Here is a 14941-nt window from a genome sequence, read left to right on the forward strand (position 1 = left end):
GACAATGGAGATCTCTAGTAAGCATGGAAAAATGAAGCCATTATAAAGGCAAATAAACCACAATTTGTACAAGAAAGAAATGTAATCATAGTATATTGCTCAACTGTAAATAATATTTATGTATTCATAATAACATAAACACTGAATATTGACTTAAAACAGAAAAGAACTAATGAGAAAAAAAGCATGGAAGCTTATGAAAAATTCTTCACTACAAGTAAGCCCAGCAATATTGTGAGGGCTCACAGAGAACTCACTCTTCTGAGTAAGATTTAATTCTATTCAAAATGAATATGTGATTGAAAGGTACACACATCCAGATATAAGATAAGTAAACCCCAGGGATGTAATGTACAGCATAGTGATTATAGTTAATTATACTGTATTGTATATTCAAAAGTTAGTAAGAGAGTAGATTTTAAAAGTTCTCATCACAAAGAAAAACAATTTTGTAATTATGTGTGGTGATAGATGTTAACTAAACTTATTCTGGTAATCATTTCGCAGAATATCAAATCATTGTTCTGTACACCTAAAACTGATACAATGTTATTTGACAATTTTATCTCAATTTAAAAACAGAAACAAAAGATTTAATTCTAGAAACTGAAAAATATTAAAGAAAATGTCTGTTAACTTAGTTCAGTAATGTTCAGAAGGAAAGTGCCTCTAAGAAATATCCATAGGTTGTAATAAGAAGAGACTAATCTAGAAAATAGCAGTTGATTCTTTAAAACTCCAGATTCAATATGATGCCTCAGACGAAGAAGTAAATGGAACATTTGATACTACACTGGGGAAAAAACCCGGTAAGTGATTTTAGGAAAAACCTTGATAAATATCCCCTGAGTAAAATAGAGGAAAGTGGCAAAACAAGAACAAGGAAAAAGAAATGGATGAAAGTTTATAGAGTTTAATCTGTAAATAATCTATAAATAAGTTTAATCTCTGTTCTCCACAGAGAACAATTTTACAGATCATGAAAGAGTCAACAATGAAAAAATATAATTCACTGATTTTTTAAATGAGATTTTTACAGTTTGAAATGTAAAGAAAGCTATAACTTTAAGAGGAAAACGAAAGTTAGACTCAGTTTTCTTTCTGATATGTACTACTGGGAAGACTATAACAGAGATATTTTTGAGGGAAAAGATTGTAACAAGAATCCTGTGTTTAGCTACGTCATCTTTCTTTTGTGAAGGTAACAGAAAGACATCAAGAGAAAATACGTCTTACCACGTACCAAACCCAGGCAGAATTTTATACATGTAGCTACTAACCTTGTTTTGATTCTGGACTCCAGCATCCTAGGAATCAACTCAATTTATAAAAATATGTTTAACAACTATTTAGTCATGTTCTTTAACTGAAAAGTTCTTGAAGGGGACAAAATGATTTGTTAAAAAAGATTACGGGGAAAATGACAGTGTGGGAAAAATTTGACAATGTTTCTAGAGTTTATCTAGAGATGAGAATATTATAAACAAAATTTTGAAGAATCATAGTTATGAAGGAGACGATCTCTTCTACAAATGTGTCATTTGGGGATAAGAACTGGCAATTCAGTGAGGATAAAATACAGACTACAACAATCAGCCATGTTTATACATGAAGGTAATAACGGACAGAGTGCAAACCAAGACAATAAGGAGTGGAAGAATCATTCAATATTCCTTCTTGTTTTTGGCACATATCTATTTAAATAGTTCTCTTCTTACTATTTTATTTAGAATATATTATAAGGATTGCCTCTTAATTTTATCAAATACCTCTTCAGTACCTACTGATAAAAATCATGTTTTTTCTCCTTTCCTTTGTTTTTGTGCCAGAGTATGCTAATAGATTTTCAGACTTGAACCTGACATTAGTTTTCTGGTTTATTTTGGCCTATTGTGTTGCTCTTTTTCTAGTAAGATTAAGGCTAATTTCTTTTCTCTTTCATCTTTCGTCTTTAACAATGAACCCATTTAAACCATACCTTTTTCTGAGTTAAGTTCCTACTATGTCCCATAGGTTTTGGAAGAAGCATTCTTTTTATTTCTTTCTAGATAATATGAAAGTCCAATTTTGATTTCTTCTTTAATTCTGCATCAGTTTGACTGAGGAGAGTCCAACAGATCACAACTGGTGCTCAACAGAAAAGGAGCCGGATTCAGGTCACCATGTTCCCAAAACCTGTAGGTGAAGAGTTAAATGTTACATTTTAACGAAGTAATTTGATTCAATAAAATCATGAAATTTCAACTTGGAAGATATCCCAGAACTATGTAATGCATCAATTCTCTTCTCTACAAAATCCCTAACAAATGATTTTCAGGCTCTTCTTGAAGCACATGTATCTGTTACTCTGTGTTATACTAGATCTTACAGTGTTTTGTCATGGTATTTCTCTTTTCATGATCCTATTTTCTTTCCAAAACTACTAGACACTCAAGATATTTGGAACTCATTATTCTATTTCTTTGTTATAGTTAGCAGTAACATTGTTCCTTGTAATTACTACTCTTTAAGACTTGTTTTGCCTTCTGGAACCACAGTGAATAAATTCAGTGCCTTTTCCACTAGAAAACCTTTCAAATATTTAAACAGTTAGCTGCCTTCTTTCCCAAAGGCTTTCTTCTCTAGACCAAACAGCCTTATTTAATTCAACCTTTTTCATACAGAGTCATTTTTGAGATTTCTTGCTATCCTAATTTCTTTCATTTGTATGCATTCCAGTTGGTTAATATCCTTATGAAACTTTACTGAAATACACTAAACTGTTTCCAGGGATGTCTCAAAAGTGAGAGTCCAGTGGAATTATTATCTTCTTTTCGAAAGACCCTGCACTTTAGTTAATGCCCACTAAGATTTCACTAGCTTTATGGTAGTGGTAGCACATTCCTGGCTTCTACTTCTGGTAGTGGTAGCAATTGCTAAAAATACCTAATATTTCTTAACACCAATATCTGGTAAGCCATAGACAATGTGGTTTATACTCTGGACTCTAATTAATCATATCATTGCTTTGGTTCTCTCATTTATACAATTGGGATAATATTAACACTAATTCATAGGACTTTTAAGACAATTAAATGATTTGACATATGCAAAGCAGTTAAACTAGTGATAAATGCTAAGCATTCAATAAATGTTAATTGTTAGAACTATTAACATCGTTGTTACTCTTGTTATTATCCCTTTTGACATCAGTCCCAAACATTTTTATAAGCTAGACTCTACCATGAAGAATATGTGCAGTTGATATATTTAGTCTTGAAGGAAAACTTTTAAAAAATTATTGTAACCCAATAAGATAAAAATTATAATAATAAAACTATCAACTATACAAGCTATGAAAAGCATTTGTCTATAAATGGACAACCTGTGCCCTTTGACTGTATATCACATTTGATCATTCTCAACATGTAGAAAAAAGGATACCTAAACAGGGTTGTATCAAGCAAGGCCCAGTCAGGAGACAGAAGATGGAAACCACACCAGTCATTTTAACAGAGAAAATTTAATATAAGGAATTATTAACTAGTAAAATACATGGCTAACTACTTTAAAAGGGTAAAAGAAAGACTACGAAAGAGTATTAGAGTGGAAAATGTAGGGAACAGCTACTATCTCTGTGGCTGAGGGAGAATACCCAAGGAAGGAATAAATGAGGAGCCTCTCTCTCAGAGGATGAAATTCACACCCCCATAGGAGAGGGTGTGACTGCAGCCTCCTGGATGGCAGAGAAGTTTGTTGGGGTGTTGGTGGACTAGGGATAATGGGTAGGCACCCTCCTGCTGGGGTGCCAGTGAGCATCACTGGCTCTCCCACATCCTGCTGACAACAGTGCAAGATGAGCAAGAAGAAAAGCATATGGGAACCTGGAAAAAGAAGCTGCTTCCTCTTCTTTGCCTTGTGGTTTTCCTCCAGTCCAAAAAAAAAAAAAAAAGATTTAGAATTGAGAGGCAATAAATATCAATTTATTGACAGAGAGGGCTAACCCAACAAAGCAATCATAATGGCCTAAACATTCTTTTTTTTTTTTTAAGATTTATTTACTTGAGAGAGAGAGAGAGAGAGAGCAAGTGGGAGGAGGGGCAGAGGAGAGAGTCTTAAGCAGATTCCACACTGAGTGCAGAGCCCAAAGTGGGGCTTGATCTCACCACTCTCAGATTACGACCTGAGCCAAAAACAAAAGTCATATGCCTAACCAACTGTGCCACCCAGGCACCCCCATAATGGTCTAAACATTCTAATATTAATATTCAGGTATTTGAAAACTCTAATATAGATATTTGTTTTCTTACAAAAAGTAATAACAATAAATATTATTGCAGAAATTGCCACAGACATGTAACATTCAATTTAAATAATTTCAGATGTGTGACTGCAAACACTCTGCCTTTTCAAAACTCACGATCTAGTGAAATACACTCCTGGATGTCAATTGTTACATAATATGTTCAGACAGAAGTATGCATAAGAATCTGTAAGAATGAAATCTGCGTATTTATGGCCGAATTCAGTTAAAACAAAGAGACAGATAATACTCTACAGGATTTTGACATGAGTCCTCCCGGAATATTTTACTCTGGAAACTCCAGTGTCAAGAAATTAAGACATATTAGATTAAGTTCAAAGAAGGAAGATAAGAATGATGAATGGAATAGAGAAATTGGTTTGAGAAGGGAAAGGTTAACAGAAATAAATCTATATAGATTCACTAAGTGACAGGAAAAGCAGAAAGCTGACCAGCAAGAATTAAATGTAAATGCAAAAAGAATAACAGAATACATGGAATTTAGTCTAACCCCACAGCTTTATAATTGGGGAAGACGTGGGGCTTGAGTTTGGCCCTCAAGAATGGATAACATTCTGGGGCGCCTGGGTGGCACAGCGGTTAAGCATTTGCTTTCGGCTCAGGGCATGATCCCGGTGTTATGGGATCGAGCCCCACATCAGGCTCCTCCGCTAGGAGCCTGCTTCTTCCTCTCCCACTCCCCCTGCTTGTGTTCCCTCTCTTGCTGGCTGTCTCTATCCTGTCGAATAAATAAATAAAATCTTTAAAAAAAAAAAAAAGAATGGATACCATTCAACTGAAAGAAGATACAGCATGTTATAGATGAAGAGCTTGAGCAAAACCCTATAACAGGAAACTGTTGAGCAATCAGTTGGCTAATACAGAAGACTGTGTAGAGATCCAAGAAAGTCTGCTTGTGACAGCAAGGAGTGTTTCTCTGCCACCCACAGTGGGTGCAGGGAAACGCCGAATGGTTGAAAAAGTAGTTGAGCGAATTATTAAAGCATATTTGAAGAAGGAGCCCCATTTCAGAGAGCACTGAATATTGAAGAGTCTGAGTATTACGTTGTAAGCCACAGGGAGTAATGGAAGAGTTTGTTGGTTTTGTTTTGTTTTTGATTTTCTTCTTTTAAAGTTTTTATTTATTTATTTGACAGAGAGAGAGACAGCCAGTGAGAGAGGGAACACAAGCAGGGAGCCTGATGCAGGGCTCGATCCCAGGACTCCAGGATCACGCCCTGAGCCGAGGTAGACGCTTAACGACTGAGCCACCCAGGCGCCCCTGTTTTTGATATTTTGGAAAAAGAATGCTTTCAAGTTACTAGCAGCATATATCGTGGATAGGCGATGTGGATATACTTGGGACGAGGAATACCTGTTGGGTGACCATTTCACTGGTCCAGTCAGGACTCTTTATCTGTAGGCCAGATCTTCAGAATAGCTCGGTTCTTCGTTCTCCTGCTTTCACATTTATAGTTCTCTTACCAGTTATGTCATGCAGTTGGCAAAAAAAAAAAAAAATAAGTTTTCATTTTCACTGTAGCTTTATCAAGGAATCATGAATTGAAGGGAATCTTTTTTTTTTTCATTTATTCTAGATCAAAAGACAGAATTGACAACTAAACACAATTGTGGAATCCCATGTGTAAACATCTTTCCTGACAGAACACAGCATAGAGAAGGGTAACAAGCAAACCCCATTCTGGAAGATACTTCCAAAATCACAATCCATGTGTTAACTCAGCCAGAAGACAGAAAAATAATTTTTTCCCTCCTTTTTCTCTCCTGTTCCCTGAATTCACTATCTACACCTACCTTAAAGTAATTATCCTTTAAGTGTGTGAAACAGTAAGCTTGACTCCCAGCAAGTAAGAGATCAGAACTCATAACTGGGCTGGGTGGATTGTTTTTGTCCTTGTGAATGCCTTAGTCACCGCATCTTCCTGAGCTCCCGGGTCCTGATCCACCATTAGCCAGAAACTCTACGAATGTGTCATAATTCTTTAGGTTCCCACTCACATCCTCCCTCAATTCCGAAGTCCTTAGTAGTAAACCATCCTGTCAATGCAACCTAGACTAAGTAGCTTTTTCCACTCTTTTTGAATTTTTAACGTATGTGTGTGTGTGTACCCACTACACACACACACATATACACAACACACACACGCTCCAAAGTAAAATTTAAGTTTTATGTGTATTCCCTAAGAGAAAATAGATTTTGTCCACTTATTATCTTGACAAAATTTATACATCTGTTCAACTATATATACCCTGACATTTGGAAACCTACACCAGATTTTATGGCAAGGTAGAAATAGGATCCTGTGGGAACCTCTGCGGATACTTCTACTAATAATCCTGGAGAAGTATGCTCTGGAAATTCAGTCTGTTAGCCTACCTTATGACTTCTGCAATCATGACTTCCACAGGTACTCTGAAGAAAAGTTGTGCTAATGACAGAGACTAATCGTCATGAAACACTATTCTACGAATTTATTCCACGTTTTTCTACCACCAATTCTTGGCTTTCAGGAAGGGCCTCCTTTTTTTTTTATTTTTTTTAAAGATTTTATTTATTTATTTGACAGAGATAGAGACAGCCAGCGAGAGAGGGAACACAAGCAGGGGGAGTGGGAGAGGAAGAAGCAGGCTCCTAGCGGAGGAGCCTGATGTGGGGCTCAATCCCATAACGCCGGGATCACGCCCTGAGCCGAAGGCAGACGCTTAACCACTGAGCCACCCAGGCGCCCCCAGGAAGGGCCTCCTTTTGAACATTCACTTGTTGATTCCTAACCTTTACAAAGACCAATTCAAATGCCATCTCTTTCATAAAGCCTTGTTTGAGACCTTGTCCCACCAACCACATCCTATTTCTTCTGCCTATAAGCTCTCTTAGCAGTTTTTATATCTGTTTTGGCATTTTTCAAATTCTGTTTAAATTATAGTCATATGTATATTTATCTAATCCCTTATACTTAGACTGTCACTCCTTGAGGTCAGAACCCATGTTCTGCTCATACTATTATCCACAACTCCCAGTATTGTGCCTAACTTAAAATACTCAGTAATTGATTATCCGGTTTAATCTGGGAAGCCAGAGATAGTCACTGAGAAGGCTTCAGTAGGACTTACTATTGGCAGCATGTCTGTAATGAAACCATTAACATGCTCCCTCCTTGTGCTGGGAAGTTTATTCATTTTCGTCAGATTATATTTTAATGAAGTTCTGCAATGGAAAATAAAAAGAAATACTTGTGTGTATTAGTCTATTCATATGAAGCTGGTTTTATGAACTTAAAGGGATTAGATAAAATTGATCTCATATATTGCAAAACCTAATGAGTTGTGATTTCTTCTTCTGTAAATGAAAAAGCTTAAATTAAATTCCAGGGAAGTTACTTGGTGTCATTTAATCTTCAGTAATAAAATAAAGACTATGAGTGTGCAACTCTAAACAATTACTTTACTAATTCCCATTTCCCATTAAGTTTTGAGGGAACCCGAGCAGTTAGAATAAAAGTACACTGAAAAGTAGAATAAAAGTCATGAAGGTGTACCAGATTTAAAAAATAAAAATATAAATTATTTGTGTGAAACATTCAAAACTATTGTTTCACTTTTCTAAAAAGTTGAGTACCTGCCCCTTGCCGTGGGGCATGCCTCCAAACAACAGAAGCCTTGACAGTTCCTAGATTTAGTTTCTTCTTAAAAAGTGCCTAAAACATCTGATTTATGACCATTTTGTTTCAGTAGCCTAAGAACCAGACTGTCATACAAAGCTGCTACAATGAAAGTGGCAAAGGTTCCTCCCTTAAAAGCCCCCCCAAAAAAGAAAAAAGTAGATTAGCCCATGAACAGAACAGTTTATGAGGAAAGGAAAGGCTATCTTTTTTTTTTTTTTAACTTTAAAGACAAGTTTTTCCTTCCAGTAAAATCCTAGAATACATAAAACGCCTCAAAAACCTGAATATGGCTTCTGGAAATGCCATTTTTTGACAGGTAATTTCAAATAGAGTTTCACACAGAAAGAGAATGAAGGGATTTTTAAGAGAGACAAAATCTGGGGAAAGAGGGAAAAAAAAGAAAGCTGGCGGCAGGAACACTGGAAAAGCATAATTGTCACAAATCATACTTGCCCTGTGGTTATCTCTTTTCATTTCTTTGAATCTCTTTCTCTTCCTTGGAAATCCAGCGTGATTTTACAGCTTATGACCTGAGCCAACTACAACCATGGCATTTCTGCTAAAAGCCCAAACCATTAAGGCAAAAACAGTCTTGTCGTGATTACCAAGACAGGTCTGTTTGTGCATTTCCTTTCATTTTAACTGTGACAGGTAAAATTGAGTTCCTGATGGCAGACAGTGGGACTCGGAGATCAAATGGTTCAGGATGCTTGGCTACAGCCTGTTCTTGCAAATATGTCTTAGCAGGCAGGACTGAACGAAAAATAAGCAGATTGGACAAGATAATTTAAGCAGCTACTAAGAAAAACAAAAATGATTTCTCTTTTCTCATGCATTTTTAAATTTCCAGAAGGCTAATAAATTATTGAAGTATTTCCTAAAGGTATAAAATACATGGGTGGAATCATCATTGTCAGCCACATTAATAGCATATTTATTAATTGGTCCATGTGTCATATTTGGTACTCGGGGAGTTTAAAAAGAGAGAGGAGGAGCGCCTGGGTGGCTCAGTTGGCTAAGCGTCTGCCTTCAGCTCAAGTCATGATCTCGGGGTCCTGGGATCAAGCCGGACATCCGGCTCCCTGCTCTGCGGGAGCCTGCTTCTCTCTCTCCCTCTGCAGCTCCCCCTGCTTCTGCGATCTGTGTGTGTGTGTGTGTGTGTGTGTGTGTGTGTGTGTGTCAAATAAGTAAATAAAATCTTTAAAAAAAAAGAGCGAGAGAGAGGACATATATAAAAATCAAGATGAATTTATACATCTTTAATTAAATGTTCTCATCATCATGTTCATAAACTTTCAAAATGCTCTTTTAAACATCTGAGGAAAAAGAAAGTTATATATGCTAAAGCATTAAGATTATTAAACTTATTTAAATTAACAAATGTCTGATGAAATGTGACACAATCGAAAAAATCACTAACTTTTGATTCAGATAAATCTGTGTTTAAATATCAGCTCTATGAAAAATATTTAAAAATTCACTGACTTATTACAGTGTGCTAGAAGCTGTGCTATTCCATTTTGCAGATGCGGTCTGCAAAGATTAAATACATTGTTCAATGTTGTTTTAAGCTAATTGTGTTCCTCCAGAATTCACCTGTTGAAGCCCTAACTCCCAGTTCCTCAGAACGTGACTATATTGGGAGAGAGAGTCTTTAAAGAGGTGAGAAAGTTAAAATGAGGCCATATTGGTGGGCCCTGATCCAATATGACAGGTGTTCTTGTCAGAAGAGATTAGGACTCAGACATTACAGAGGGACAGCTATGTGAGGAGACAGCAAGAAGGTATGATCTGCAAGGTAAAGAAAGTGACCTCAGAAGAAACAAAAACTGTTGACACTTTGACCTTGAACTCCTACCTTCCAAAATTGTGAGGAAATAAATTTTTGTTCTTTAAGCCTCCTACTGTGTGGTATTCCATTATGGCAGCCCTAGGAAAGTAATACAAATGTCATACCAAGTGGCAAGCCAGGGCCCGGACTCAGAGCTCTTTACTCTCAAGCTCTGTCTCCTATCCACATCTGACCTAACTATTTTGTATCTTCTCCTCTTCCCTTGACCTCTACAATTCTAGAATCCCTAGGACCAGCCTCTACTTCCTCTCTCTACACTCACTCCTGAAAAAGATCTCACCTTTTAATGTCTTTATTGCCATCAACATGCTCACACCTCCCAGACTTACTTCCCCAGTGAGCCCTCTCTTTGGGGCTGCACTCAGTAAGACAGCATTCAGGCACCGGTGAAAGTGTTTCTTGATTGTCTCACAAGCATCCAAATGCTATCTTATCCAAAACTGAACTCGAGATTTTCCTCTAGGACCTCTTCCTCCCAATCTTTCCCCAGTTGAGAAAGGATAACACAGTCTGCCCAGTTTCTTAAACTGACTCAGTGATAAATTCAGTTGGGTCTGCCTCCAAAACATGTCCTGAATCTGTCTAGCCCTGTCCGTCTTGTCTGCAGTGTTGCCTAAGACGCTGTTATTTCTTGTCGGTGTGATGGCCGTAGCCCCGGACGAGCCTTCTTGCTTTGCTGAATCCATAGGGTTTTTCCTGACTTGCACCTTTGTGCTTTCTATTCCCTCGGTTCCTTTTCTCCCCTGGCTTTTGATCGGACCTTGCTCATCCTTCAAGCCTCCAGTTACATGTCACCTCCTCAGAGCAGCCAGCCCTGATTAATCCCTTTTAATAGTTCTCCCCTTCTGTTTCTCTCTGTCCCATTCATGTACTTCTAAGTATTTTCTGTTTAAAATGTTTTTCTTATTAGCTTTTTATCTGTCTCCACCGCTGTCAAAGAAAAAAAATTGCAACATAAAGATTAAATAGGTAAGGAAAAGACTGTATTCAAGACTATCTAAATAGAGGACAGAGATTGAACTCAACTCTGCTGAAACAAAATGCTGGGGTGAGCTAGTGGCAATAGCAGGGAAATGAATCAATTTGATTAGGTCATCTGTGTTTGCTAATTCGTGCTTAATCAAAGTTAGACATCTACTTTGCTTCTAAACCTAAGTGCCAAGTACAGTTCCTGACACACATGTCCTTAATCAGATTCTGATAAATGAGCACATGAATGACTATGCCGTACTAGAATACTTAACCTGTGTTATATAGGGTATTTAATATTTCTAGGCCTCAGCGTCCTATAAAATTGGAACAATACTCTACATCTTATAGGTTGTTGTTAAGATTATATAATATGTTCTTTCAATTCTCCTGACATAAGAATAGTTACAAACTAAAGGACTGTTAAATTGATCAATTGGGGAATATAAAATTACTTGCTTGTCATACAGTGGCTCTTCAAAAAGTTAAACATAAAACTACTTTATGATCCAGCAATTCCGCTTCTAGGTAGATACCCCAAACAGAAGAAGGCAGTGACTCTATACTTGCACACCGGTGTTCATACTATCACTATTCACAACAGCCAAGAGGTGGAAAAAACTCAAATGTCTATCAATAGAGGAATAAACAAAAAGCAATGTGTACATATGTACAGTATTATATTTTTCAGTCATAAAAAGGAATGCAATTCTCATGCATGGTACAGTATGGATAAATTTCGAAAATGTTATGCTAACTGAAATAAGCCAGGCTAAGAGGGACAAATATTGTATGATTCCACTTCTTTTTTTTTTTTTTTTTTTTAGGATTTTATTTATTTATTCAACAGAGTTAGAGACAGCCAGCGAGAGAGGGAACACAAGCAAGGGGAATGGGAGAGGAAGAAGCAGGCTCATAGTGGAGGAGCCTGATGTGGGGCTCGATCCCAGAACGCCAGGATCACGCCCTGAGCCAAAGGCAGACGCTTAACCGCTGTGCCACCCAGGCGCCCCTGTATGATTCCACTTCTATGCGGTACCTAGAAGAGGCAAATTCAGAAAGTACCAGGAGCTGAGGGGGAGCAGGGGATGGGGAGTTACTGTTTAATGGGTATGGAATTTCTGTGTGGGGTAATGAAAAATGCTGGAAATGGATATTGGTGATCTTTAAACAACATTGTGAATATACTTAATGCCACTGAGTTGTATACTTAAAATGGTTAGAATGGTAAATTTTGTTATGTGTGTTTCATACCAATAAAAAATTAGTGAATACACATTAAAAATAATGATTCCCCTGTAGTATAGATATTTCCTTTATTATGAGTAAACTTCTTGTAGGCTGGGGAGGGTTGCACAGTGCCATGAAAAACTGCCCCAGACATGGATTCAGAAGATTTGTTTTTCTCCCGTCTCGGCTCTATCACTTACTAGGGATAAAAATTTGAGCAAGTCACTTTTGTCCTTTGCACCTTAGTTTCTTCTAGGTACTGTATCCAACAGAGTTGTATTGTGTACTAAAATTAACGGAAATAATCCATATAAAGGGCTTTTTTGTAAATTCCAAGAATTATATAAGTAGATGGGAGCAGTTTTTACTATATATTCCTTTTAGAAGCTTAATCTTTTCACTGCAATGTGCTTATTAATTGCTATTTAAGTACCCTAAAATATTAAATTATTGTTGCTAAGATTCAGCCATGGTGGATTTTTTTCCTCTGGGTATTAAATTATAAATTTTTAGAACGAAAAGGAATGCTGAATTTCTAAGGAAACCACATATCTGTTTAGCATTCTTATAGCAAATGGGTCATTAAGCCTTTCCTTTCCATGCCTTTAGTTCATCGTGTAGCCTCACTGTACATACCTTAGGAAGAAAGGATAAAATGGCCTTCATTCATACGTAATTACAAGTATTAAAACATTTTCTTTTGCTACTGCCTCTCATCTTCCATTCCAAACCATACAAACCACTATCAGTCTTTGCATTGTCAGCCATATGGTAGTTTAACATGGTACTATATCCAATTGGACATTATTTTGTAAAACACTTTGGATACATAATTGAAAAATAAATATTTAAAAAATAACATAAGTTTCTTGTTATAACCTCACAATTTAATACCAAAATTAGTGTGGTTGAACAAATGTCAACTAATTTTTTGTTTCCTCCTTAGTGGTTATGTCTTTGACTATGATTACTACAGAGAAGATTTCTACAATCGGTATGTAAATTTTTCATTCTTGTTTCCCTTTGATTTAAATTCTTTAAACTGTTTTGTAGATTTCATTCCTAAGTATTCTTGACTGATGTTTAAACTAAAGGAAATTCTTTTTTTTTTTTTTTTAAGATTTTATTTATTTATTTGACAGAGATAGAGACAGCCAGCGAGAGAGGGAACACAAGCAGGGGGAGTGGGAGAGGAAGAAGCAGGCTCATAGCGGAGGAGCCTGATGTGGGGCTCGATCCCATAACGCCAGGATCACTCCCTGAGCCGAAGGCAGACGCTTAACCGCTGTGCCACCCAGGCGCCCCTAAACTAAAGGAAATTCTTTACTAAGTCCCAAAAAATATAATATAGGCAGATTTTCTTATTTTCATTGTGCTTACTGAAGCATAGTACATCTTGGACTTTCAGGACTTCTGAGGTTCTCAAGGCAAAAGTTCAGTTATGGAATATTTGAATAACATTCTAAAAATGTAATGAACCAATATTGTTTTCCATGTCTTAGGAGTCTTCAAGACTGAGATTTTGTAAACTCGGAAAATGACTCCAGCCTTCCAAAATACATCTGTTTTCAATATAACACATTGCAATGTTAGTTGGTTAGATTGGTTAGATTCTATAAAAATTACAGGCAGTTTTGCTTTGCATAATAGTGTTGGATCATAAAGGAAACCATACAAAATGATGTTAATAATCTGTGGAAAAAATAGAATTTTCCATCACTTCTAGAAATGTTTGTAAAAACATTAAAAACTCTCTTACTATTGGTATAAATAATAGGGAAATACAGTAAAATCGTTTTAAGTACACTATAATTTAAAGCAGAATACCGAGAATTAGCCTGTTTTGGTTCTTTGTAAAAAGACCTCCCCAAAAGCAGTTTGAGCAGGGCTTGCCTTCTTGTACAACGTACAGTACAGAGCTAGCACCCATCTTGTGCCTCAGTGAGGTGTCAGACTCCTTTCTAAGGCTGGACCAGCTTCGACAGTTTGCCAGCGTTGTGAACGGTCTCAGAGGGGGTCTTCAGTGTGTGCTCTTTTGCCAATGTCACTTCTTTTTTTTATCACTTCACAACTGTTTTCCTCATTTATGTCAATATGTATGCTTTTCCGAAGTTCCTCTGGTTCGATACCTAGAGTCTCTCCGGTAGAAGTGTCAACAGTCCTCAGTCAGCTGTCTCTCCTACAGTTCCGTCCCATTTAATTTTATTTCACTTCCAGTGTTACCCCTCTTCTCCTCCTTGCTGCACTTTCATCTTTGTTGACCAATTTCCTCTTTTGATTATCCATTTTTGTCAAGGGCCACGTGGGTTTATCACTGGCAACAAAGAGACAATACGACTACACAGTTACCGTCTGCATGTGCGCTGAATTACAGATGCACGACAACCAGACAGACTTTGAATGAACTGATGGGACCGATAACTGATCCTGATCTGCCGCTGTTATTTGCACAGTGCTTTGTGGACTGAAAAACTAGCAGCAAAGTTTGGACTTTATGAAATTACCCACAGTTAATATATTGTGGCAACTCAAATTTGATCTGTGCTGTGGGGAGACATGTTATTTAACAAAACATGGGTAATTGAAATTCTAAGATATGCAAATCAAGGGCCAACTGTACATAGATCGTTAGACCACACACACAAAAATGAAGTAAATATCTTTTAAGCTTTTTAATTGTAAGTTCTCGTCAAACAAACAAAAACAAATCCCAAGGTATAAAAATGCAAACTTGGAAAAATAGCTCGTAATGGACATTTTAAATGGGGAAGAAACTTCATGATCCCTTGAAAGGGCCTGGTTCTGTTTGCTCCAGCCACGCGGCTCCTTTCTCAGCTCCACAAGAGCACCACGTACCCTCCTCCCTCAGCACCCTCTTCCGAGCTGCTGCTTCTCCTCATTCCTCCCTCTGCCATCTAGTTAACT

At 37.1% G+C, this 14941-nt stretch overlaps 1 protein-coding gene across 1 annotated transcript in view; it reads left to right on the plus strand.

The window, feature by feature from the left end:
* RALYL (RALY RNA binding protein like) overlaps positions 1-14941 on the plus strand; it is a 331636-nt gene that overhangs the window by 270743 nt on the left and 45952 nt on the right. Inside the window, exon 4 of the mRNA XM_026495820.2 lies at positions 12963-13010. Coding sequence (XP_026351605.2) covers positions 12963-13010 — 48 coding nt within the window. The remainder of the gene's footprint in view (positions 1-12962; positions 13011-14941) is intronic.

This window comes from Ursus arctos, unplaced genomic scaffold, assembly GCF_023065955.2.
Source record: "Ursus arctos isolate Adak ecotype North America unplaced genomic scaffold, UrsArc2.0 scaffold_6, whole genome shotgun sequence".
NCBI lineage: Eukaryota > Metazoa > Chordata > Mammalia > Carnivora > Ursidae > Ursus > Ursus arctos.